The sequence below is a fragment of the Apostichopus japonicus genome, chromosome 3, assembly GCF_037975245.1.
Source record: "Apostichopus japonicus isolate 1M-3 chromosome 3, ASM3797524v1, whole genome shotgun sequence".
Lineage (NCBI taxonomy): Eukaryota > Metazoa > Echinodermata > Holothuroidea > Aspidochirotida > Stichopodidae > Apostichopus > Apostichopus japonicus.
Genome location: NC_092563.1, coordinates 7,859,586 through 7,887,585, shown reverse-complemented (window position 1 = coordinate 7,887,585; position 28,000 = coordinate 7,859,586). Strand labels below are relative to the sequence as shown.

Below are 28,000 nucleotides of genomic sequence, written 5' to 3'. Positions count from 1 at the left end.
TCAAGGTGTTTCGAGGTTACTAGAAGCCAGCGTTCCTTGCATATTTCATCTCACGTCGTCGTTGTAATCGTTGTCTTCCGATGAAAATGGAGTGATTTCATCTTGGAGGTCTCTTCTTGCTATTCTCTGCCGCATTTCTTTCACTTCCCTCATCAGGTTATGTTCTTTTCGTTCAAGTGTATGTCGCCCTCTGTCTAAAGAAACTACAAGAAGAAAGAACATGCAAGATTGAATTGTTACTCAAACAAATCAATTCCAAATATTGCTGATGAAAGAGGTCATACCATAACGATAACACAAAAGTAAATTTCGTTCTATAGAGTGGGTGTGAAAATGCAGGACAAATTAATGATATCAATTGGTGAAGAGATAAAAGAACCTTTTACGAACAAAAAGTTTTACAAAAATGGGATCAGCAGTACATCCATCTACAAGTTAGATACTAATGACATTCAAGTATCAATTGTGTTTTAATTTAGTGGAATATTTCCTGGTAAAAAAAAAAATGCTTTTAGAGCAAGCAAATCTAGCACAAAGGGAATAAAATGGATTCTCAACTAGTAGTGTTTAAATATTTATATTCTCAACCAGCAGTGTTTGAATATTTATATTTCCATTTTGTGTCATATTTTCTGACAGTAGAATCTTTCTTGAATTGATAAAACTGGCTGAAGAACAACAAACAGTGAGATAATAATAATAATTCTCAGTTCTTATATAGCGCAACTTACAATAAAGTCTCGCCGCACTGTACTTAACCCTGGTCATTGGTAACTTGTCACACCTACACACCAAAGTGTTCACAATTCAAACAATCTCTCTTGCGGCACCACAGCCACGTGTCCCCTGGGGGACTTCCCATAGGGTGCAGCCACAAACCGGCGCACGCAACTATATTTACAAGTCACCTCGCAAGTCCACTTATACACCTGGGTGAAGAGAGGCAATGGAGGTAAGTGCCTTGCCCAAGGACACAATGCAATGATCTGGCCAGAGCTCGAACCTGTAATCCTTAGATCATAAGTCCACTGCCTTAAAACCACTTGACCACAACTCCCTCCTTGTTAGATGACTAACCTTGATATCTCCCATCAGGACTTGAAGGAACTTGTCCTTCACTTAGCTCTGCATCATCGGGGTATGGCTTGAAAGAACCTGTGATAATATACAAAAATATAAAATGTTGTTTTCCTTACAGTCCCTTACTGAATGGACAACGATGTATTAGTGAATGCTGAAATTCACATAACAATTTGCCAGATTTGTGAAAGTCATCTGTTACAAGCAAACCTGAGAACACTAAAGTGTCTTTTTATGAAAACTGTGATAGGTCTATGTAGAAATTCATCTTTTTCATAAATTTACTATAATAAATTAATAACACTTCTTCAACTCTAGGTGTTCAAGTGTGTATTGTATCTTTAAGGTTATGACCGTGTTATCAACAAAGGAATCTTTTAACTTCCTGCAAATGTAAAATTTTTGGAAGATCAAAGACATTTGTGAATAGTAATCCTAGAGATCAAATACTTCCATTATCTTAAATATTTTGTTATAGTTTAGCAGGTATGCAGTGAGATGAATATAAAAATAATAATAAATTACATTTATATAGCGCTTATTACAGCATTTCAAAGCGCTTTACAAAGTAGCAAAGAGACAAAGGAAACCAAGGAAAAAAATAAATATACACTCAAAATATAAAGCCTTGACTACTTCAGTGGAGTTTAAAGACTTACCCTCCATCTCCAGGTCTATTGGACTGTTGTTACCATGGTTATTATTTGCATTCCGTGATGCCATCAATCTCACGTCTTTGTATTCTTGTTCCAGCCGTGAAGTTTTGTCCCTCTAAAAAAAAATATGAGATAAGCACGAAAGAAGCAAAGGATACTCGTCACTTTGCGCCAAAAATGCGCTTAAATGTAGTCCAGTTGGTGTAAAACATGTCATCAACTTCTCACTTATTCTTACAAAATCTACAGAGCTTTAGACTTCAATATCTTTGCACTTTCAAAAAAAAAAAAAAAAAAAAATTAGACACATTTCCAGCCAGTCTTCTGTTTGTGACTTTCTTGTATGGTAAGAGTGTCAGTTACATTATTTAATAATTGAAATATGATTTTCCTTGACAAATAATGCTTTAAATACATTAATGAAAACCCAGATATTTTACATTTTGCTAAATTGAAGACAACCACCACATAATACCTTCAAACAGACACCGACTGGATTATTGAATTCATTGGTGTGAAACACTCTTCTTCATTTTATTATATGTGGATGTCAAGTAACATTGAATGTAAGGTGAAATCCATCAATATTTAATATCTTGATTTCTCTCTTATTGGCATTCCTCCCCAAATTTCTTGATTTAATCTAAGACATCTACATTTCAAGTAAAAACTCATGAAGCCAAACCGATTGGTCAATGCTTTACTTAAGAAAAGAAAATGAAAAAAGCAAAAAAAGACCTACATCTATCATTGGCCTATATTACCTGCCTCTGTCCACATAATAATTATAACAAACAGTTCTTATATAGCGCAACTTACAATAAAGTCTCGGCCGTGTTGTACAAAAGAAAGTGAAAGATATGTACACAATATACAATAAGAGTAAACATACCTTTGTTTCTGTTATCTCATGCATAATGCCATGGATTTGCCTCTCCAGAATATCATTCTGATCATTCAATTCATTCAGCTGTGAAACCAAAAAATATATCATTTTAATAGCACCCGCAGATATAAACTATTCTGGACGGGTTGAGAAATTTGCCGAGGGAGGGGCGAAGCATGTAGGCAAACTATCTAAGCAGAAAAATTTGGGCGAAAATGCCTCCCAGATTGCTGGAAATGGCACTTCCAAGGCCTTGTAAGTTGCATCTAAGCATTTTCTATTTAAAATTACTAGCGATATCATAAAAAAAATATGCTCGGGGGGGGGCGGTCGCCGGCCTCACCCTCACCCCCTTGGCTACGCGCCTGATTCTGGAGGTGTCCTGTTACACTGAAAGCACATAGATCACAATACTGCCATCACAGACATACAGACCAGATGTACCATGATTCAACATAGGACAAGATTATAATTCTGTTGCCGTGATACAGACCTCTATACTCCTGAGATCCCGATCCAGGTCGTCCAGCCTTTTCCGATACTCCTTCTGTTTAGTAAACTCTGCTTGAGTCTGGTTCAGGTCAGAGTGGGCCATCGCTGCTTGTAAGCTCTAAAAGCAAAAAATATAAAAACAGTTCACTCTGTATCAAATATTGGTTTATAATAATATTTTATAATATTTGATTTTTATATAGCGCTTTACACCAGCGATAGGTCTCAAAGCGCTTTACAGACGTTATATTACCCCTGGTCAATGAATACCTCTCCCAGAGACAATCCCTCCAGTCGGCAGCAGTTATATACTGCGCTTAATGACAAGTTACATCACAGGTACCCATTTAACCCCTGGGTGGAGAGACGCAAGTGAGATAAAGCATCTTGCCCAAGGACACAACATAATGAACTAGGCATGAATGGAACCAGCAATCCTTGGATCACGAGTCCGACGCCTTAGCCAATTGGCCACAAGCTCTCTAACATTATCAGTTTGTCGAAAAGAAATTCACCAAAAAAGTGAGTTTAAATCATTCCAGTTATTTTCCTGACTCGAGTCATGGACTACAGACACTGTTTTATCCAGATGGGAAAACGCTGACAGACTTGTTTAAGTTATTTTGAAACAGTGAGATAAGAGTCATGATTTGTTAATAAAGCACTTCAACAATGCAACAGGTCTTACAACCGCCTCCATATATTTGGTTTATCATTCTGTCTAAATGAATATTCATTATGTCATGGGTATGATTAGCGGTGCCCTACCCAAAATGTTGTTGTTTGCTTTTGGCGTTCTATAGGGCATATATTGGGCGGAGCCTCAGCAGTTGATTAACATGTGCCTTAACAACTTTAAAGCTAATTTGTATTTTCCATTCTCTGTCTCGCAGCACAGGTAAGATGATGCTTAAACCCTGTTCATGTGAATATGAAAGTATTACTAGGTTGTTGATTAAATATTTGTCGTTACTTAAAGTGTTTCATTATGACGGATGGTCTAGATTTGCCATCGATACATGAGAATTAATATTCGTTATGAACGAGACCGTCAGGTTTGCATGTATCTGTCAGATTACACAAAATAAAGTGGTTTGTAGGGTGGGGAGAGAGAGGGAGGCACTTTTCAGTATTTTGTTCAATCTGTACGTTTTTTGTGTCTTATTTATTGGTTTCCTTAGTATTTACCATTGAAAGTGCAATTTTTCGTCTATAGGGCCCCATTGGAAATGGTCCGACGTTCTGTCAGCCTAATGGGTTTAGCTCCTGTTACTTTTTTCAATTCCGTCCTATTTGTCTATTATGTCTTTGTAATATTTTTGTATTTTGAACAATCTGAGTGCCAATAAAACAAACAAACAAACTGTCTGTGTTATCATGGGCCTACGTATATTCCCATAACAATTGTTTGTCATAAAAGTTCGATAAGTGATTGGTGGTACAAAATCATAATTTACACGAGTCATATCAGTACAAAAGTGATTAATTTCTTGCTGATGTAAATAACAGTATATAATATGTATCAGAATGCCGCAGATGTGACATTTTAGGTAATTTCTCTGTACGTAATGTTGCTCAGTGACCTAGCATTATGAATAGGCTACAGCGTGTACATTTGGTCGTTAGAGTTGTCGTTAGGGGTGACGTCATTGCATAAGCAAAAGAGTCAGGGATTCCCCGAAATAATCCAAAACTGCAATCACATAGAAATAAGCCGGATTGATTGTGCTGTTATGTATTGAATTATTAGAAAGAATGAGCAGGTTTCAGTTTATTATTGTAAGAACTGGGAGTAGCCTTTGTTTATGTCGGGATAAAATCCATTCAGATGACTTTAATATCCAAATATGCAGTTAGGTATAAATGTGAGACTGCATAGTTAGTTATTGTTTTATTTATAGAGCGGTTGATATAAAATTTGCCTTAACAACTATAAAGCTAAACTGTTTTTCCTCTCTCCATCTCACAGTCTTACAGGTAGTTTGGCAGGGGGGGGTGGTGCTTGGGTCCCTGCTGCCAGTGGGGGAATGAGAGATCTGGGTCTTAACAATTAGTTTTCAAATATCTTGAGCTTCTCAAACCTTTCTCTCGTTGTGCAGTAGATCTGTCTGATTATCTCTGTTCCTCTCCTCGGTCTTCTCCTTCATCTCAGCTTCTCTCCGCCTCTGAACCTCTCCATCACCCGTGGTTTGTTTCTCTGCATCCACTGCCTCCTTGGCTAACTCCTGAAACGAGGGATGACAAACGGACCCAAATGAACCGATTGACGCCGTGAGCTAAAATAACTGTTAACGCAAACTTATACGTCAAATCTGTTTGCAAAAGATTATTAACAGGTCATGATATTACAGGTACATTACTACATTAATTATAAAGGTACTCACAGTTGAAACATTCATGTACAGATATGGTGAAGAGAAAAAAAAATATTTAGATATGTACATGTGAGTGTTGCCTTTGCTTATCTTAGCGACCTTAAACATGAAGAGGCAAATAAAATGTATTAAGAGTGCCGTTTCTTCCTTCAAAACTGACGTTTCAGTCTAACATTAGTTAGAAACTCTTTAAAGAACAGAAACAAACATGAAACAAGGAACATACCAGGGTATTAGCTTGTGTATTTACACTTCTACATGCCTTTAACATGAGAAACAGCCCTGTATCAAATTAAAACTTGGCATGCCTGGTGTTCATGTTCTGGTGAGTTCAATTCATCATATGCTAGCTCTCTAACATTTAAACTTGAACATTCAAACTTGATAGATATTTGATGATTCTGGAGTGTACAAACTGACCTGTTGGAGAAGCTGTTTCTGTGCTTCCAGCTCGAACCTCCTAATTTCTACGGCATCCAAGGCAGACTGGGTCTCTTGCTCTCTGAGACGGACCTATAGAAATGATATTGCAATGACAATGCTCAAATAAATTGTAAATCATGTCAGAAAAATGTATAAAATATGAAGGTATCATTGATGTTTGGGAGGGGGAGGGTGAGGGGAAGGGGGAAACAAGTATTAATGAAAAGAGAGCTACATATTTGCACACACAACAGAAGTTAAACAGGTTCTGTAAGTTTACTTGATATGTAGACAATTACACTTTGAGTTATGCAAGGAGACTGGAATGATGGGAGACTAGAATATGGGAAGGACAGTGAAACACAAGAGATATGTTGTGAAGATGAGAGCAGCTTTTTCGGTCTTTTGAAAGATGCATGACATTATTTCAACAGACAAAATTTATCCCTCTCACCAGGCAGATGAGAAGGTTCAAATGCTGCTGATTTACTGTTGCACTTTATAAATGCAGTAACATATAGATTCAAGCCCAATTTAAACCTTCTGTTACATAAAGCTCAACGGAGACAGGAAGGGAGATGGGGGGGGGGTAGATTACAACTGTGTGGTAAGTGTGTGCTAAACAAGGCTGAACTCCTTAAAGGGTGTGAAGACTTGCGCAAAAAGAAACGTCTAATGCCGGTAATCTGACCTAGTTTCGAATGATGTGTAAAAGAAGTGTTAGACATCACCATCGATCCCAGAAAATACACACACACACAGCTTGCTACCATCGGTAATTAGACACTAGTGTACAGTCAGTACATACAGCTGCGGTCAATACCCACAGCACAGTGTACAAACAATACAGCGATGGACATCTCAGGTCCAGCTAAAGATAACAAGGTATCACGTTTTATTATTGTACTGTCTGCATTTTGTAGCGACACGAACAAAACGTCACTTGCAAGCAACGGAAAGTTAACTTTTTCAGATGGCCGCATGCGGTTTTGGGGCGAGTCTTCAATGCCTTTAAGGAGATCCTGGCATTGCATGAATCATCCTTTAAATGTTAGCTTACTTTGCGGTTGATTTCACGGTCTAATCTGGCCAGTTCTTTGTGTTTGTCTTTCTTCTGGTTAGTCATGAATCTCTGTCTTGCTGCATCCAGTAACTGCAGCTCCTTCATTCTTAATTCTCTTTTCAAGGCTTGTAATCTGTAACAGGAAAGGTATACCATTTATATATAACATTATACACAACACCTATATATATAACTTAATTGTCCAAATGAGTATATCATCCTGGCCTGACTATAGAATGTCTGTTACTATCACAAGATCTATATAGGCCTATCCTGTTTGGTATATAAGAATTGTAGCAGATGTTGTTTTGAAATTCAGCAGTAAATAAGATTCAGTACCAGATATGTACATCAAACTTTTACAACACACTTCATTATACTTTACTTGAATGAAATTGTTGGAAACTGGTGATGTCAAAGTTAAATTGATACAAACACAGCTGCTTAAAAATAAAACGGGTCAACCCCAGGAGTGGAATGAATGTCACCTCAGTCACCAGATGAACAACATTATAATGTGATATAATACCAATATTAAAGAAAAATATCAAGTGACAAATCTGACTGGTAGCTAGGTCAAGTCTGACAATACTACTCGGATTACTTAAGTCAGTTTACCCGATCATAGATTTGCTCCATATATGGGGCAGTGAAGGTCGATCAAACAAACAGTAGGGGCTAAATCCTTTAACAAAGGGTACTTTGTCTTTCAAACCTAAAGGAATTAGACTGCTCATGATTGATGGGACAATCAGAGAAGAGGATGTAGGGGGCCAGGGAATATAGGGGCCAGGGAATAGGGGCAAGGGGCCAGGGAATTACGAATGCTTGAATTCAACCATGATCACATCCCACTTCTGGTCTTTACTGCAGCTCTGTACAAACCTGATCTTTTGATCTGCTATTTTTTGTTCTTCTTCCGCCATTAATCTCCATCGTTGCTCCTCTGCTGCCCTCAGTACTTCTTGTTCCCTGTACCAGGTTTCTTCCGCCTGTCGTCTCTTCTCTAGTTCTCTTTCCAGCTCGGCAGCAGCTTGTCTTTGATGGAGGTAGTCAAGTTCATCTCTCCTTATCTTGTCTCTTTCTTGCGTCTGATAATATATCGATATTAATTTCGTTACCTCCCCAGATGAAATGACCTCGCAACCTTGTGAATTTCAATAGCGGTTTGAAGCGGCATTCGACAGGTCGTGCAGCAATTGTGTTATAAGGGAGCGTGCAACAACGTACATACCACATCATCAGAAAAAATAGACAATCTTTGCAAAAAGTTTACGGAATCAAAAGTAAATCTGTTAATCAATAGCAGTAATCACAATGTAGTTTATCATTTAAATTAGATAAGAAAATTAAAAGTTGAGGTTCCCAAAATATTTTCCAGGAGGTTCTAAGTAAGCCACCAAATTATTCCGGGATGCTAAAGAGGGGAAGATAATTAGACCATTCAAAGACTCAATTGACCATAGCTAATCATGTTTGCTCATTCATAATGCACGGGAATTGCAAATGACCAAGTCCTTCCAGAGCAGGCCACATCTTTGCAAATGCCTGCACATAGTATTCTTATTTTGATTATTATCATGGAATAGAATGAATTGATTTACCTGATAATCTACAACAAACTTTGGATATTTGTTGAAGATTGGATATTGTCCTTTGGTGAGAGGCTTAAACTGGTCTTTCCCGGGAATGATGTCTTCTGGTGTAGTCTCTTTCAGGTTGTAAGCGTCCTTGATCACCGAGGAGATGTTGACCGCATTACAATGATGAAAATAGTACTACACGAGAATGAATCAATCATTTAAAACACTGGTACCGTTCCCTCAAGTATCAACCAATAACGGTTATATAATAATGGCTGTGATACTTTATAACATTTACCAATTTCCCTATATATGTTGTAATATTCTAAACAATAATGTACATATTGTTTTTTTATGAAATCAGGGATTATAAATTTTCACAATCGAGTCACAGCTACTCACGAAACAATTGCCAATGAGTAATGTCACCAGCTATTAAGATACATCAATTAGTGATCTCAGATGGGAATCTTCATAGCTAAGTCTTATAAACAATAAATAATGAGGTCCACTCAGTATGAAGAAGAATTAAAATATTAAATATTGATATTCTTCCCTAATCAACCATCGTTATCATCCCACCTGTTTGAGTGAGCAGATCTTTCAATATAGATTCGAGAAAGCTTGCTCATCGTGGAGTGGAATTACTACAAACCATCGATATTCTCAACAATTCTATCAAGATAAAACTTATTAGAGCTAGCCACGACTTAAACAGAAAATTTTCCAAAAAATGAAGTGAAATTAAATACAAAATATTGATATACTTAATGATTCTATCAATGTATTGTGGATACAGCTACAACCTATCCACAGGTCACAGAAGGTCGACTCATTATGAAGAGGTATTATTATCAAAACTAAGTTGTACATCATATTAATATCATAATTCATTCGACATCAACTTACGTTAAAATCATCAACGTCAGTGCACTGCAACAGAGGTCGCCTTGCATTCATTAGATATGAAACTATGGCAAACAGGAAGAAGGAGGAATTCTGGGATAGCACATTGTCCCAAAGCTTCAGCCAATCCTCTTTGGTTAATACCTCTGACATCAAAGTGTGAAGGAGAGGCCAAGCGTAAACCTGAAAGCAAAATTATTGTCAACTTTTAATGTAATCATATTTTTAAAAAAGATATAAAACAGTTCAAAATTATTGTCAACTTTTAACGTAATCATATTTAAAAAAAAGATATGAAACAGAGAATGAACAAAAGAAACTCATTAGTCCAGCTATTGAATTGTGTCTTGGTAAAGCAGACCACCAATAAAGACTTAGCTTATTCGCTTGCCCAATTTTAAATTTCGTATGAAATTGTATTTTTTATTGCATACAGTAGTTCATTCAAATATATCTACAATAAACATCTACATTAGTTACAAGGTGTGTCACTATGATCCTAGTAGCATATTCACCAAGGCATGTTGGAAAGAGATTACAAAAAAATAGTAACACACAGAAAATGGACAAATCAAAAGAAGAAAACGGTGACCATGGCAACCAACATAATTTATTTACAGCATTTTATTCCATATTTTGGATTGGTTTACTTCAGGCATCCTCCCATAGAAGGTTTTACGTCTTATTAGAGAAATGTTTACTTCTGCCAGATTAGTGAGAAATTCCCTATGAACTTTGAATATGTTTTTTACCTGTGAAGAAATGTTGTAAGTCACAAAATGTTGCAAAAGTTTCTTGTCGTGGAAAGCGAGGATGTTCTCGACGGAAGATAAGACATTGATTGGAGGATTTGGAAAGAATTCAAACCAATGCTGGCACCAGTTAGCTGCAGTGGATAAAATAGTAAAAATTAGATTTTCAAAAAATAAAACAAAACTGTTAGCAAACTGCTTATCCACTAAAGAGCCTGTGTAAGAGAATGTGCAAAAGTAAAAGGGCATGACTTTTCGATCCTAGCAGGATCTTCTTCAGAGGCTGAATGTAGCCAAAATGTCAGGCCCTCTTACTTTTGCACAAAATTAGATTTGATAAGAAAAGGAAAAAAGAAGAGTCATGCTCTGAGGAGGAAATGCCTGGTTGCATTTCATTACTAAACTAACATAATTATAGTAATTCACAATGATTTTTCTCTCAAATGCTTTCAGGCCAAATTTCATCCCATTGGAAATGCTGTAAGTAGCTGCTAAACAAGGCTTACCAAAAATAAAAAAAGGGAGAAAATTTCAGCTTATAACCTGATTCTCATAGAGCTGTTTACCAGTCCATGTAAGTTGCTGGTTTCATATATATGACTATATTAACCATTCAGATGTTTGTTTCAGCAAAATAAAATACTTTTTATAGGTATTTAATAAACATCTGCTTTATAACTAGTAATGTAATGAACTCACCACACTTTTTTTGTGATTGTGTATTTAGAAAGTGAGATGTGGTTTATTTGCCAACATAACCATTAATATTAAACCAAAGGCATTGAGTTATCATTTTTAGGGAAGATTAACTCCCCAGGAATTGTTTGAGTAAGATAATTTATGCAAGGCACCAAATAAAACAGTCAAATCTTTTTGAGCCTTTGTCCCTGATGATGATTCTGCTAAATGGTATCAAAGCATCGGGTCTTATTACCTATTAAGAATTCAAAAGCGGTTCAGTTTTCCACTGTTTTACCTTTTTATATGGTGTCAGTAGAAATAACGACATTAAAAAGTAAAATTCCCCAGTTAAAGTGGCAGAGTAGGTCTAAATATCCCATATTTAAATTTGTGCTAGACATAATTTAAGGCTCACTTATTAATGTATTTCATATTATTTCACTGCAACACCCTTGATATGCAACAATTAACAGGTCAAAAGTCAGTGGACCTCTTGTAACAAAGCAAATTACATTTTTTTTAAATTAAAATTAATATTATTACCAAGCCAACCCCCCCCCCACCCCCCCCAAAGTACATGTCAATACATACCTAAGACTGTAGCCACCACTTCAAAGCAGATTAGTTGATTGTTCTGAAAGAGCTTGACGAATGGAAAGGCCAGCATAGGAAGGTATTCTAGCTCTCCAAAGATGGCCGACCAGTGAGCTAGTGAAGATAATGTCCTTCCAGACAAAGAATAAAATGGATATTTGTTGTGTTTCCTTGAAACTTGAACACTCTTGATGTTATTGCGAGATGAATTATACATTACAATGAAGCCTTCTACACTCTTTAACATTTATTAAACGGAGCATAATTTGGAGGGAACCTTAGCCGTGTAATCCTAGTGCTCAACGGTTTGACAAGACACAACTAATATCACTGACCATTAGCCATCTAAGGTTTGCTGAAGCATATTCATAGTACATATACCAAAGCATATACATATACCATAACATACTCAGTGGTTGTACAGATGCAATTACACCTGATGCATATTTATAGTACATATACCATAACATACTCAGTGGTTGTACAGATGCAATTACACCTGATGCATGCATATTAATAGTACATATACCATAGCATACTCAGTGGTTGTACAGATGCAATTACACCTGATGCATATTCATAGTACATATACCATAACATACTCAATGGTTGTACACATGCAATTACACCTGATGCATATTCATAGTACATATACCATAACATACTCAATGGTTGTACACATGCAATTACACCTGATGCATATTCATAGTACATATACCATAACATACTCAATGGTTGTACACATGCAATTACACCTGATGCATATTCATAGTACATATACCATAGCACACTCAGTGGTTGTACAGATGCAATTACATCTGATGCATGCATATTAATAGTTCATATACCATATCATAGTCAGTGGTTGTACAGATGCAATCACACCTGATGCATATTCATAGTACATATACCATAACATACTCAGTGGTTGTATAGATGCAATCACATCTGATGCATATTCATAGTACATATACCATAGCACACTCAGTGGTTGTACAGATGCAATTACATCTGATGCATGCATATTAACAGTTCATATACCATATCATAGTCAGTGGTTGTACAGATGCAATTACACCTGATGCATATTCATAGTACATATACCATAACATAATCAGTGGTTGTACAGATGCAATTACACCTGATGCATATTCATAGTACATATACCATAACATACTCAGTGGTTGTACAGATGCAATCACACCTGATGCATATTCATAGTACATATACCATAACATACTCAGTGGTTGTACAGATGCAATCAGCCAGTTGGGGCAATTTCCTAATGCTAATACCTCTCTAAACTGTACTCCAATATTAACAGTTCTGGGTAGTGTTTGCCTGCTATTACATTGTTTAAAGTTTGTATTTTTCATTGCGTTAATTGATGAAAGTACCAGACTTTCCTGGACGTAGTCCATGCAATGACCTAATAGCATAATAATAGGGGAAGTACAAGAAAAATGAAGAAAAGGGAACAGAAACTGACATTTTGTCCTTCAATTTCTCTTTGACCCTTGAACAGGGAACTGGGAAACTAGGAACATCTGTGTCTTTTCTTTCATGACAACAAGGAAGTGAATAAACTTTATTGCCCTAGTCATGAGATAATTTTAACTGTCTCCATTATTGAATGATGACTGAGCAATTAGTTAATACAAAGCAACCATTAAAATATATACAGATCACTATTACACGGAAGTTTATCAACAACAATATGCAATACTGTATGCAAACAACATACAATAAGTAAACATACAATAAGTAATCAACAACAATATGTTAACAACATATAATATGTAAACAATGTGCAATATGTAAGCAACATGCAATACTGTATGCAAACAACATATAACAAGTAATCAACAACAATATGTTAACAACATATATATGTAAACAATGTGCAATATGTAAACAACACACGATATGTGAACAACATGCAATACTGTTTGTAACAACATACAATAAGTGATCAACATACAATATGTTAACAGCATGCAATGTGTAAACAACATGCAATACATATATGTGTAAAATATAAAATATGATGTGTAAAATATAAAATATGATGTGTAAAAATATAAAATATAATGTGTAAACAACATGCAAAATGTGACATTTGATATGAAAACATCATGCAATACCAATGTGAACAACACACAATATGTAAACAGTATGCAATATGTAAACGTGCAATATGTAAAGAGCATGCAACATGTAAACAACAAACCATATGTAAACAACATGTAAATGACATGCAATATGTAAACAACAAACCATATGTAAACAGTATGCAATATGTAAACGTGCAATATGTAAAGAGCATGCAACATGTAAACAACAAACCATATGTAAACAACATGTAAATGACATGCAATATGTAAACAACACACAATATGTACACAGTATGCAATATGTAAACAACACACAAGCTACAAAATAGCATTGGTGGTGATCCCTATGCAGCCATTTCTCTGCTGGGGGTGCCAGTCACACCCCAATCGATTCCTTGGTCCAAGCTACAAAATAGTGAGAATGTTGTACTGTTAATCACACAGATAGAATTTCTTAAAGTATGGGTAATTGTGATGTTCATTTGGTAATAATATGTAGGTGTATGGGAACTGGTGGGAGGAAGGGAGTTGGAGAGGGGGGGGGGTTAATATTACAGTACCTCTGGAGGACCCTGAGAAGCCTCCTGCTCTTGATGGGATAATCCTCATGGAGTTTAGCCCAGGCCAAGTGTGTTCCTCTATCAATCAGGCTACTAAACGCAGAGTGGTTTTCAGGGAGTCTTAGCAGAGAACGCCATATGAACATTCTAATGTAAGATAAAATAATAGAAATTCTTGTTATGATGTTTTAAAGGAAAAACCAGTTCTGATAATATGAATTTCAGAAGGAAAAAAAAAAAAAAAAAAAACTCGAAAAATTATTTGTGTGAATCGACCACAAAGAAGAATAATATAAATTCAATTAAAAAAAAGCTATTCAACGAAGAATCAGTGTATGCTTGAGCAAATCCCGCAACAACAGGTCTCAACTCAACACATCACTGAGCTAACACCAAAGCTTAATTTGCAGTTTTTGAATGAGTGATTGTGGACTGTAATTGGAAGTAAAAAACTTCCTCCAAAAATGCCTACAACACCCATAACTTTCTACACCATACAATTCAATGCTGCGGTGATATAATTCATTAACGCAATTTAGTTTAGCACAATTTTTGCTTGCACGTAAGATGCATGCTACATCACTACTAAATTCGATAACTATTACCATGTTTCCAGTTAAATTTCAAATGTCTTTTTTTCATATGCAAGTGGCTAAAACAGATGTGCAGCTAAAGAGAAGAGCAGATACTAGGTATAAAGGAACCTACAAAAACAGAAGATATGCTAATATTTTGGCCATACCTGTATTTCTCTGGGTATTCACCAAAACCAATCAAGATATTTTGTAGCTTTTTCAAGTCCATTCCCTCTGGTAATGCTGAAAACTGGAAAACCCAATTCACAGTTAGTGGTAAAATCGCTCTCATGCATATAATGTTAAGGAATACATTGTGAGAGCACCTATAAGCCTTTTCATTGGACAGAATTCCTCTCAAAACATAGACAAAGGAAATATAAAAATTTTACCCAGCAAAAAATGGCTTAATTTACTCTCTTCACAAACTCTATAATACAATATCCAATACTGAAACTCATATGATAAATGTAATTGAGTTATTCTCAATTGGCAAGTGGTTGATAACACGTACCATAATTTGGATAACTTGCAAATAAGATCGACCGCCCTATTACCATGATGGTGAGGCGTGTTGTAAGAATAACAATACGGTTAATTGACTTTCAATGAGGTTTTGATCAACCAAACCATTCAACGTAGAAAGAAGTACATGAGAGGAAAATGGCGGCTGGCAGTATTGTAACTATAGCCGTAGAGGATCACTAAGTATGGAAGGCCGGGAATGCCAAAAATGTCATACAAGTAACTGTGGAATGCCAAACAATTAAAAATCATCACAAAGGCGGCGTAGTTTACTGTAGACCGCTTACCACATGATGTTCCATCTCCTGGCCATCCTCTTCCTCCTCTCTGCCAACAAAATGTCCGTTACGGTTAAAATTCTTCTCACGTCTTGTTTCGTTCTTGATCTTAGAAGGTTCGAGGCTAATCGATCGCCCGTCTTTACTCCGCAATCTGCTGCCCCCGACAGCCTTTACCAGTGGAGGAGGAGGCTACAATAAGAAAGAGACCCAATGAAGTAATTTCCCTCCCTCCGACCGAACACGAGAAGAGAGAGAACCGGCAATTAGGAGACTATAGGACCAAGACACTGTCCTTGAAATACATTATAGTGTGTATGATTATCACATTTTGACATCCATGTATTTATCTCAAGTGACCTTTGACCCACAACAAGTATAATAGTGATCTTGTATCCATCGTATGACAGCCACATGCCAAATATAACGTTAATCATCCTTGTGATACTCCTTAGATCATTACTCCTCGTTAGATTAATCCTCCCTTAGATCGTTACCAGGTTTCAATCTCAGTTGACTTCGACGGCAACCTTCCCAAAAAGCAAACACACTTACTCTGTTATAATCTGTCATTAAGGCTGGGACGCTGTAGACTTGAAGGATTCCACTCTCGGTTGTCGTGACGATATGTCTGCCCGCTGGACTCACGGCAACCATCTGTATTCGATCATCCAGGGTGCCCACATCAAATAATAACTTGCAATTATGAATATGCACAAATCTCACAATTCCATCTTGACTCAGAACCCCAACAATCTAAAAAAACCAGGCAAAAGGAATATTTCGAAAAGGAAACAAAGGCTACTGGTTTGAGATACCCTTAGGACTTTAAGAAGAAACTAAGCAAAGCTGACAGTCTTGTTTGCTACAATTTGTTATTATCTTGATGTCGGCAATTCATGGATGTGGGCTGCAACAATTGCTCTCTGGAAAGGAATGCATCTAGTTTAGCCTGCTTTGCATATAACAAGAGGGACAGACATCGTTAAAATTGTCATTAACTGGCAAGGATAATTGCCAGTTAATTGCACCATTTCCAGAGATCAGCTATACTGATAATAAAATAGCATTTGTACAGATAATTGAGCTAGCAACAACAGAAATCCCAATGAAAAAAAGGTATAAAGGGATATTTGGGTATTGTTAATATATATTATAACAAATTAGGCTGCATAACAAACTTGTCGTAACTTTGCATCCAAACTGCATCATCATTAGCATTTTGAATCGCGAAGAAGAGACATCTGTGAATACGCCTGGCAATAGCAGAAAGAATGATGTCACCATGGCAACTCAAGCTGTGAATGTGTTTCTCTCTTTTTTTGGTCATATTAAGTAATTAATATTCAAGTTAAGAGTGTGGAATATTTTCTTTGAAGGATAAAGTGTGACATTTAATGCCTCCAGAATATCCCACAACATGTTATCTTAAGAAACCTAAGCCATCTAGTTTTTAGTCAGTTTGATGTTGGCAAAATGTAGTAATATGGTTGTAACCCAGACAGATGTCTTAGTTAAATTGAAAAATGGTGAATATTACACGGCACGATCGATGCTTGAAAACAAAAAAGTTACAAGCTTATGTGAAAGGAAATTTTTTTGCAATTCCTTCTGGACTTTTGATCAGCTTCATTCCTATTATTCACTTCAGGTCAAAGTTGATAATTTGCAGTGTTAAGGCATCGTGCGGTCGATTAATGCAACATTTTACCCTGGCAGACGTGAAAATATGGTATGGTTTATGGTTTCGTAAAAAATCTAAGATATCACCGTGGTAGATGAAAACCTACCTGGGAGGCACCGCCGTCAAAGCTCTCCGGCAGAAACTCGACCTGCTTAATGACTTTGACTTTGCTCGGCATTTCAACGACTCTTAGAAGGGATCTGGTGTCCAACGACCAAACGTGAAGGAACCTGCTCATACCGCCAGCGACTAGAAGTCGGCCATCTCTGAAAAGACAAGAAAAGACGTAAAGACACAGCATCGTAAATATCTGTAAATGAAAACAACCTGAAACAAGTCAGGGATAGACATTATCAATACTTAGTGTTTGGTTAGTATACCAAGGAGATCAGGCAGAGAAATAGCTCCCTTCCCCCCCCCCTCCCCCACTACCTTGAAAGAACACAGTCAATGATATTAAGTCAAACTATGGAATGCAGCAGTGATAGGAAGATATGTTTCTTGGATGAAACTGTTGGTTTGAAATGATCAGAACATACTTGTAACTCAATGGGAAGGGGACCTATATTTAGATTTACTCTGCATCGCTCAGAGCGAATAAATATTCATGAATTCTGCACTTTTTAAAATCTGAATCCTGATGATAGCCTGAAGGAGGTTGCATGCTCATAACGACATGCTCTTATGTTCTATTGCATATATCCTTATTGCCCTGACCCTGTTCAGCAAGCTAATACAATGTTGTCACACGGTCCTCATCATGCCAGGCTAGATCAGTGAGGAGATCGTAGTTGCAGTATTGTTTATAGTTGTATGCACCCTCACTTGTTATATGGTAGTTAAATACAGCCTCAGTTGTATTCCAGACCTCTATCTTGTTTGTCATCACTTTGCATGTTTTGAGTCGAACTCTAAACAGAACAGTAGTCAGCAAGTTATTACGGTCGGACTTTATCATTTCTAACGCTAGTCGACACTGAGTGTCGTGTAAGAGGTTTTGTATTAATTAAAATTAATTAATGAAAAAAAAAACCTCTAACCGTACCTGGGCGTCGAGAAAGCCTTATAACCCGGATTGGCACCCTCGGCTGCTGGAAGCTGATACTTGCATTGGAGGGTGTCTGATTCCCAAGCAAAGACGGAATCGTCACGGAAACAAGTCATTATGACGTTGCTCAGGGGCAAGAAAAACACCTGGGAGACAGAAGCAGGATGAAGTCATGTTACTTAATGATGGTAATTAATTACTGTGTTACTATCTAAAGAAGACACGTTACTTGATAAAAACGTCATCAACAACGAACTGCTTATCAATGCAGTCGATTATTTTGCCCCTTCTGCCCCACTCCCCCCCCCTGACTCATATGCCCAGGACTGGAACCCCAGTACAATATTACCATCTGCCTCCTAAACCTCTCCCTACCTATCTTTCCCCTTCACCCCCACCCCACCTTCCATATGTTTTAAATCAACTGCTACAACATTGAAAACAAGTACTGCACCAGTTTCTTATTTGATGTTAAGATAAAGTTTCAAGGGTTTTCTAAATGCTGTCTTGTCGTAAGACCTCAAGCAAGCAGACAATTAGTAGTTAAATATGGAGCGTTCAAATCAGATAGAAAAGTTCATCAAAAGTTGAAATTGATACTGGAATAAATTGAAACTACTCTCAGATTGTGACAAATTCACCAGGAAAGCAGATTTGAAGGCTTAGCATTTGTATTTGTATAATTAGCTACATGCAACGGTGCCCAAAGTAATATTATGATTGCAAAGTGTACTATAAATAGAGTGATCAAAATAGTGTGATCACCAAATTGTTCTCTTTTCATTACTTGTCATAATGGATAAATACTGTTTCAATGCATACTTCAGTATAGAGGTAACAATATTTTGAAGATTAGCACCCCAGATAGAAACAAATAGCAGGCATTCTTTTGAAAACCCACGCATGATGGTTGACTGGCCAGGTATAGCGTTTACGTATATTTGTTTGTAATAACGGTCCCCAATAGAATATGACTGGGGTCTATTGTAAGCTGATCTTTTTGTATGGGAAAAATATCTTTTTGGTTAGGGAAAAAAAGGGAAAAATACCCTCTGTGTGTCTTAGACACAAGCAATGGACCCCTTAGCGTTATTTTCTGGTGACAACCCTTTTTTCTTTTGTGCAGAATCAGTACCTTCATTATGTCTGATCTTTGCCACTTAGCATGTGATGTCTGCTTCTCTGCGATTGTATCGTAATGCTCTTGTTTTGTACGAATCTGTGCGTGATGCTTCATTGCTTTCAGTTTTCGAGTGTAATATTTGATTGCTAAATTTAAACTTGAATAAATAGTGCTGAAGAGGCCATACAAAAGTTACACAACATCACCAGTGAATTTGACATTGCACCCCCCCCCCCCCACCATGCCTCCCCCACCTCAAGAAAATAAGAATAATAATAATAAAGAATACCCATACAGGACCAGACAGAAATTCTCCATAATTATAGACATTCTTGTAGGATGTATTAAAATATATCATTAATTAATTTGAACAAAAATAGTCAAATTCTCCTAAGGTGTACGAGTATATATATTACCTATCTCAGACTTTGATGTTAATAATGAGACACACCATTGTTGTATATTTTTTGTATTGTTTTATGAAACACTGAGCACACTGCTATACAAGCAAGTACACAACAATAGAAACAATGATTTAACAGTTCAGCCAGTTTAGTTTTAAGTTCTGAATTTGACTACAATTACTAAAGTTGAATTTCTCTGCCAATGGCAGGCAATGTTGAGGGTTAAAAATTTTGTTTGGCAAAGTTGTAAAATTGAACTTAATTTTGTTTAGAACTACTAAAATTACGAAGTGACACGGTTCTCTGTGCAAATAAAAAAAACTGGTACAGAACCACTTTTGCATAGTACTCTCTGAACTACTGTATACCTAGCTATGCATAGCATTTTACGATGCACTATTCAGGTTAAATTACAAAACAAATTGATCAAGATACGTACTGTTAAGTATTTCAGTTACCAGGTTGGCTACATGCCTGGTAGTGATGGCACAGAGGTAGAAACAAACAGTATCTTTTTCTATTCATAAAACTCACCTTGGAGATGCCTACAGCTTCTTTGATATTCAACTTTCGTTTTCTAGTAAAAGTGTCCAAGTCCCAGAGTAGTGCCGTGTCGTTAGAGGTCGTGAGGGCGTATCGTCCGGCCGCATGAATTGAAATTGAATGGACTGGGCTGGAGTGTCCCTTCATCCAAGCCACCATTGCTCTAGAATCTGAGAAAAACAAATGAAGATATGGGTCAATACTTGCCCCCCCCCACCAACACCCTCCCCATAGTGCACTATGCAGATTTGTATATGCATGGTATATGACTGACTTTACTGCAAAGAGACTGCATAACACATGCATTCAAGGTATACTGAATTATTTGGTATGGTAATCTTCTGCTTCAAATTGTCTGTATGCATATAACCCACCCCCCTCCCACCCACATCTTCTACAAAACCCTATATCAGAATAGAATCCAAAAATTGGTGATTTGATATGGATTGATCCACATGTATATACAAATCTGCATAGTGCACTATGGGAAGGGGGTCAGGAGGGGTGGGGAGTCAAAGAGTATTAGACAGAACTCTTTACATATATATATACATATATGCGACCAGCATAAAACAATGTCAACACATTATTATGTACCGCAGAAAGGGATTCATGATGGCGCAGTACTGTAGACCAATTTCAGCCCTCTTATGAGAACATTCCGGGAAAATCAGGTATTTAGATGATCTTTGTCTGGGAACATATGATTTTGTGCTCCCATTGACACAGTTGACAGTCTTGTGAGCCTTATTACAGCACAATACCAAACATAACAATGGTCGACAATATGGAGGAATGGTTTTAACCATTGAAACAAGCAAAGTCCACTGCCCTCCTTCAAAAGAGGGGGGTTGGGGGGGGAGGAGGAAGAAGAGATATTCCACAATTAAATAACCAATTGGTTTTTGAAAAAGAAATATTGAGTGCACTTAAAATCAAAATAGATATCTCCCATGGAACAGAAGCTATTTTACATGAAACAATAATAAGTGTCACATTTATCTGGAAATGTAATGATATATGTAAGCCCTGCAAAATACATGCAAACTAAATTGTTCACAAAGTTAACAACGAGTAAGTCAATACGTCACAAACATTTTGAAAAGTAATTGACATGAAACTAAGAATGTCTGTAGGATCTGATTGAAAGTTACAACGTGGAAGGGAGGGTGAAGGGAAGGAAGGAAGAGGGGGGGGGGGGAAGAGAGGGTGAAGGGGGAGGAGGGGGATTGAAAGAGGGGCACAAGAGTTCCAAAGACACCTCATGCCCCTTCCACAGGTTAGGACCTGTGTGTCACTTATTGGGACAGGTAAGTGTGCAATCGACCTCAGAAAGCAAACTCCACTTTATCCACGGGTTGTGATTGCAATCGAACTTGCTTATTGCCAAATCAATATCTGAAGATATCGGTTAAAAAATTTACTTCTGTAACCTTGACGTTGTGGTTATTGCAAACTGTTTCTTTTTGCTTTAGGGACACCCCACTGTCAAAAAAATGTTTTTCTTTTCGTGAGTCAAATATTAATATTGGTAGGGATATCAACAAAATACGGTGGCTTAGAAGGGATATGGATGAGAAAGAAATAGCAACTCAAAATCTCAAAATTTTGACTTTTAATCTCACAATTTTGACTTTAAAAGTCAAAAACAATCATTTTTAAATTGGTGCTGTACAGGCAAAGTAGGATGCTCTCTGGTTAATTTTAGACTGAAAGTACTTTAACAGAAAATATGATGCAACGATGCGTAAAGTAGCCGTTTAACGTGAAATATATATTGTTTAGTGTTGAGATGCATACCATCAACACCGAGCTGGGGTTTTATTGTTCCATCTGGGCTTAGTACTGTATAATACACAAATCTGAGAGTTTTTGTATCTGCACAGTGGCAACACTGATTTGCATCACTCTTCCTGGGCTAGTTTGATCGACCCTGGGAGAATGAGCAAGACCTTATAGTGCGAGGTCCAGGAACACAGACAAGACTTTTCGACTATTTTAAAGGTAAGGATACTGTTTCGAGATTGATATGAAATTAATGTTTAAGTGAGAGAGTTTTTGAATTAAAAGTCAACATTTTGACTTTTAAAGTCAAAATAATGAGTTTAAAAAATCAAAATAATGAGATTACATGGTCAAAATTATGACTTTAAACGTCAAGATTTTGAGTTGCTAGTTTTTCTTTTCAATGTCCCTATGAAGTCACCATAATATAAGTATTGGTAGAATGCCAAAATAATATTCAGTAGAATAAAAAAATCAGTCATGCATATTTGTCACAGTTCAGTAAGAAGTAAACAAAAGATGAGGCTGATGGAAAGGGGGGGGGGGGTGGAGGGAGATTTGCTTAACTTAAGGCTATAAAATATTAATACAATACCTCAACCTTTCAGACTAAACAAGGTTAAAACTTGACGCAATAGTTTACATGACATTGAAATATTGCTCTGCAAATTGAATGGTCATAGCCATTGCAATGTAGATTGCATCACTATTAATTAAAGGGGAACCTTCAGCATGTAGGATAAGGTGTCTTCTAAAGCTAACAAAAACAGAATCCTTATGCGTCAATTAAAATCATGATGAACCTTTCATTAAAAGCAAATTAAAAAAAAGAAGAAGAATTTTCAAAGATGTGAAAATATATTTACTGTTTAGCTGTAAAATGTTTTCATCTTGCCCATCAACTTAAATCTGTGAAATGTTACTTTATAGGTTTTATCGCCTAAAAGTAACAGGGGTGTTAGTTTCAAAATTTGGCAGATGTTCAACGGTTGCATAATGAGATGCAAAAGTACGTGCATACCGACGTAACACGCATAATGAGATGCGAGAGAGGGTGAATACCAGACTTGCATTAAGCCTGCATCTCATATATAACCATAGCTACCTGTGCTTGTAATCACTCATTATTTTCTTAATTTTGTATTTCTTCTGTTGATAATAGTGTAAGATTAAGCACTCTCATTTTGAGCTTTGGGCCTTGTGCTCGTACTGAAGGGAATTTGTCTTGCACTCACACTGTGTCAAAAATGCTCCACCATGCCTCATGAGATATGGTAGAGTGTGTGCATACCATGATCATAGACACCAACCATTCAGGGACGATGTTTAATAGTAGCCCGGTCGTCCGAGAGGACCAAATTTCTGTTGGGACGACCAAAGTCAGCTGCGGCCAACAGGGAAAAAGCCCTTGAAGAATTTGCAATGAGCATGTTGAATGACATTGATACATACCAACATCAAAGCACTTTAGTGAGCAATCTGCCAGTCCCACTAGGTATTCTGTCTTTCTTCTCAGGGTGAAAGCTAGAGCTGTACTAGAAATGCCCGTTTTCTGAACCAGTTGATACCTGTAATGATTTTGAAACCCAGTGTTTGGCAATTCAACATATCAGAACTCATTATTTTTTTAAAGAATTTCTTTCCATCAACCTTCATGATATTGCATCTGTAAAGTGCTGTAACCAGCCTTACCCATCTGGGTGAAGGGAAAGGAGGCAGAGGAAGGGATAAAAGAGGAGAGGAAGGGGGGTGGTGAAGGAGGGGACAGAAGGGGATTGCAAGAGGTGCACAAGAGTTCCAAAAGCACTTCTTGCCCCTTCCACAGGTTACTGTAGGACCTTTGTGTTCCTTATTAGGACAGGTTAGTATGAAATCCACCACAGAAAGCAAAATTCACTTTATCTACAGTTTGTGTTTGGCGATAAGGCGAGGTGAACAGAGCACAATACTACCTGATCGAAATTTGGACGATAGGCGCTGTATTAATTCTTTGATCGATTGATTTTGTAGACTAAGTGTCATGATTAGTTGTTCAGCAATCTGGGAAACACTTTGTGCTGGTAATTTTCGTAATTGCAAATATGAGGTTTATTATCATATAACACAGAAATTACCTTGCTAATTTCTGTGCACAAAATTAAAACTACGATATCTTCATGGGAAGTTGTCCATTTAGCTATATGTTATACTGTACGAACAAAGACCTCTCCCTTGGTTTCGTGCATATTAATTAAGATTTCCATTTTTATTACCTGTTTCTACTTAAATCAAACAGATAAATGTTGCCTTGATGGTCTCCAGCCAAGAAACGATCTCCTCCCGAATCGAACGCTACCTCCAGGAAACGGATCGTGTGTCCCTTGGATCCGAGATGAAGAGATTTGCTGTGACTGATCTTTAGCATCAGCCTGTATGAAAGAAAAGAAAGCATTAAATCTATTTGTTCTGTAACCTTGACAAAATTTCAAGGACCATTTTTCAACACTGAAATGTTTCTGAAAACCAATGACAGACACCACTCCTCGAGGGAAGAGAGAACTTTTTTCTTGGAGAGATATCCACCGGTTGCTTATGGCGACCAGAGGTCCCTGATTTCCGAGGGCAGTTCCCGATTTTCAACTAACCCCTCTCCCCCAAATTAAATGTAGGCCTAACCCAACAAACTTGTAGCGGTATTGCATGTTGTCTAACTGGATCAAGTATTTCCAGATATATCATCAAGAACTTTGAAAAAAGGTCCTAAATTACTTAAATGACCCAGTTTGGCCATCTGTGCGTAGAAACATCTTAAACTTTAAGCCGTGATTCTTTTACAGCTACAAACAAAGTTCAATCCCACTCACAGATAAGGACAAACCAGATCACCAACGAATTTCACAGCTTGTTGTAATACTTGCAAACCATTTTGTGTTATTTACAGATAAGTAATTACACTTTCCAGTTACCTTCAAGTTCTACAATTGGTATTGATGTTTTATGGTAAGCAAAATACTTCTTCTTACAGGTGGCATGACAAGAAGCATGGACATTTGACCATCATTCTACATTACACCACCTAAACAAGCTGCATCTGCAAACATTACTGCATCACTCAACTTGTTTTGCAGTGTTTGTACAGTACATTTACACAAGAAACAAACATGAATTTGGAGATGGGAAGGTGGAGGGGGGGGGGAGGGGCTTGGAACATGGTTAACACTAGCAAGGAGTATATTTTTGCACAAGAAGAAACACTATGACACTGCCCTAGTTTAAACTTGAATTAATTTCCTGGGAATGACATCAGAAAATTTGGTTACAAAATGAAGCTCTACACTTTGCGATGGACCAGAAGATTGGTGAAGAGCTTTATGGCAAGATTTTGACAATATTTAAAGGGTGTGAAGACTCGCGCAAAAAGAAACGTCTAATGCCGGTAATTTGACCTAGTTTCGAATGAGGTGTAACAGAAGTGTTAAACACCACCATCCATCCCAGGAAATACACACACAGCTTGCTACCGTCAGTAATTAGATACTAGTGTACAGTCAGTACATACAGCTGGGGTCAATACCCACAGCACAGTATACAAACGATACAGCGATGGACATCTCAGGTCCAGCTAAAGATAACAAGGTATCACGTTTCATTACTGTCTGCATTTTGTAGCGACACTAACAAAACGTCACTTGCAAGCAACAGAAAGTCAACTTTTTCAGATGGCCGCACGTGGTTTGGGGCGAGTCTTCAATGGGCATGCATGTCATGCACACTCTGAATGATGAGATTTCGGCCATTTTGTGCATACAATGCAACACACTACTTACCCATTGTCACTGGATGGTGATGGCTTCCGGCTCCAAATTTTTCCAGATTCTTTTCTGTTCAGCTCCAACGACTGCATTCTCTAATTAAATGGTAATCTCAATTAAATCCAAGCAAGTGAATCAACAATTCAAGTTGTATCTGTATCATTTCATATGGGATAAAAAATGGAAATGAAACATAAATGTACCCCAACAAATGGGAAAAGATGGAGATGATATTCACAGATTTTTCTCAAAGCCTAAATGAGGTCTTACTGAAACATGCCTTTGTATCAGGTACAGAAATAACAAAAACAAAATTGGGAAAAAGATGCACATGTCATATAGTTTCTCAAACTCCATTTCTTGCAAAAGTTTGACAACCTACACACATCAATGACTGATCACACTCCTCCAGACAAATATTCCAGTACAATCACAGCATACATGTAAACAATATACAGAAGAATATCAAACTTTCCACTGTATATTTTTACTTCTCATGTTATAAAGAGATTAAAATACATGTACTAAGGCCATGGGAATTTAAATTTTCCATGTGAACAATTTACAAAAATGGCGAGAGGTTTTTCTTGGGGGGGGGGGAATTATTTTATATCTCAAGGTAGTGTACCATAATTGACCACACTAATCACCATTATTCCTATGAGACTGTTAGTTTAGGGCCTAAAGATAGGCTAGACCTAGGCTATTACTAGTACCACCCATAAATATGACCGTAAGGCTATGAGTGATTTGTGTTCAATGCACATCACAGGTTTCATAGGTTTTGAGTCACAACTTTTGTACTGTGACTCCCAGTGTAGGTCTATGATTGTTACAAGATGCAACAAGACATAACACCTGTGGTAACTATTCTGTACAAGCCAAAATTATTTCGCAAAATTGGGCCTAACACTAAGTGTTGTCCTAAGCTAGGCCTAGGTGACGTACTGAGTACCCGGTACTGTGGTCATGTGTAAACAATGATAACACTTATAGCTTGTTCATAGTTACTGTTTGGACTTACTGTGGGAGGAGGTCTTGTAATTCGGTTAATTTGGGCACTGCGTTACATGATGACCATATGTCGCAGATGCCCAAAACTCTTTTCCATGAAATGATTCTAATTAGGCTAACGCTAGGCTTTCAAGTATCAATCATTCGGAGGCCATTTGTTGTGGTTGTACCATACGTTAGCCCCTTGTTATACGTGTTCACGTTTCTGGCAACGTCTTTATCGTTGCAGTCTGAGTTATTGTGGCTCTACTTGCGCAATTGTCTCCGAGTCTACAGCCTGCTTGCTGACTGCAGTATGGACGTAGCCTAGGCTAGGAACTTCAAGTCCTGACGGTAAGTACAACTTTAGTAATCATTGGATAAGACTACACTCCTACATAACATAAATTTGTTTTGTTTACAATATGATACTTGACTATGATAGGCTAGCAAAGACTGAAGCACAGCTAGCTAAGTACCCTTGTAAAGCCCGCCTTCCTGGACTTTTATGGCAAGCCGTCCGATATTTCATAGTCTACCGGTAAATGGTAAAATTAATTTCACAATTAGCAGGTTAAAAAGTGCGCAGTCAATCTAATTTAAACTAAGTTGTTGGCTATATTCTACAACTTCATTAGTCTATTCAGGGATTTTGCATGCAGCCAAGGAAGAACTGAACCACGACTACAGGTGTCTCCCTCCACCTTTTCAACTTCGCACAAAGTATTGATTGCGAAACCTTGCCGGCTACTAGTATATATACATAAACCTAATTAATAATCTAAATATGTCCCAGAATGTACCATATGATTTCATCTCTCTCTGGGGGAGGACCCCCACGTACAACCTCCACACATGGGAATCGGAAGCAACGGAAGCACCATCCTTTATATGCAATAATTCGTTCCAATCTGGCCCTCCCATAACTTTCAGGTAGTTCTACCAAAATCAGTTTGGAGTTATTTATAATTAGCACAAGTTTAGAGCTAATTATATAGACCTTAATCTAAATACGCCCACACTGCATCATTTGACTTCTATTTAAAAAAAAATTCCTCAAGACCCCGTGCAGCACCCCCCCCCCCC

The 28,000-nt window shown here is 37.3% G+C and overlaps 1 protein-coding gene across 2 annotated transcripts; it reads right to left on the bottom strand.

Moving 5' to 3' along the window:
* Nucleotide 1: 1 nt before the first annotated feature.
* On the bottom strand, nucleotides 2–27,356 carry LOC139961902 (TBC1 domain family member 31-like). 2 transcript variants are annotated; one of them, XM_071961539.1, is made up of 24 exons: nucleotides 26,946–27,356; nucleotides 25,937–26,075; nucleotides 24,383–24,538; nucleotides 23,583–23,698; nucleotides 20,337–20,515; nucleotides 18,273–18,421; nucleotides 17,334–17,493; nucleotides 16,099–16,299; nucleotides 15,553–15,735; nucleotides 14,908–14,990; nucleotides 14,166–14,312; nucleotides 11,489–11,622; nucleotides 10,217–10,350; nucleotides 9,468–9,647; nucleotides 8,580–8,753; nucleotides 7,861–8,066; nucleotides 6,973–7,108; nucleotides 5,910–6,002; nucleotides 5,196–5,339; nucleotides 3,116–3,232; nucleotides 2,629–2,706; nucleotides 1,740–1,851; nucleotides 1,078–1,155; nucleotides 2–203 (listed from the first exon to the last, which is right to left on the bottom strand). In XM_071961539.1, exons 2-24 carry the CDS (start codon nucleotides 26,011–26,013, stop codon nucleotides 46–48), a joined length of 3,195 nt encoding a protein of 1,064 aa, XP_071817640.1. In that variant the 5' UTR covers nucleotides 26,014–26,075; nucleotides 26,946–27,356; the 3' UTR covers nucleotides 2–45. The 2 variants fall into 2 exon arrangements, with proteins under 2 accessions (XP_071817640.1, XP_071817647.1); XM_071961546.1 differs by having other exon boundaries at nucleotides 25,937–26,016.
* Nucleotides 27,357–28,000: the final 644 nt, after the last annotated feature.

Excerpts from the sequence above, each read along its gene's own strand:
- LOC139961902 (XM_071961539.1), bottom strand. The coding sequence starts at position 26,013 with ATGCAGTCGTTGGAGCTGAACAGAAAAGAATCTGGAAAAATTTGGAGC. Across the intron at positions 5,340-5,909 it reads AGAAACAGCTTCTCCAACAG|GAGTTAGCCAAGGAGGCAGT; the intron begins GTCAGTTTGTAC and ends CCCTCGTTTCAG. Across the intron at positions 2,707-3,115 it reads GGGATCTCAGGAGTATAGAG|CTGAATGAATTGAATGATCA; the intron begins GTCTGTATCACG and ends TTGGTTTCACAG.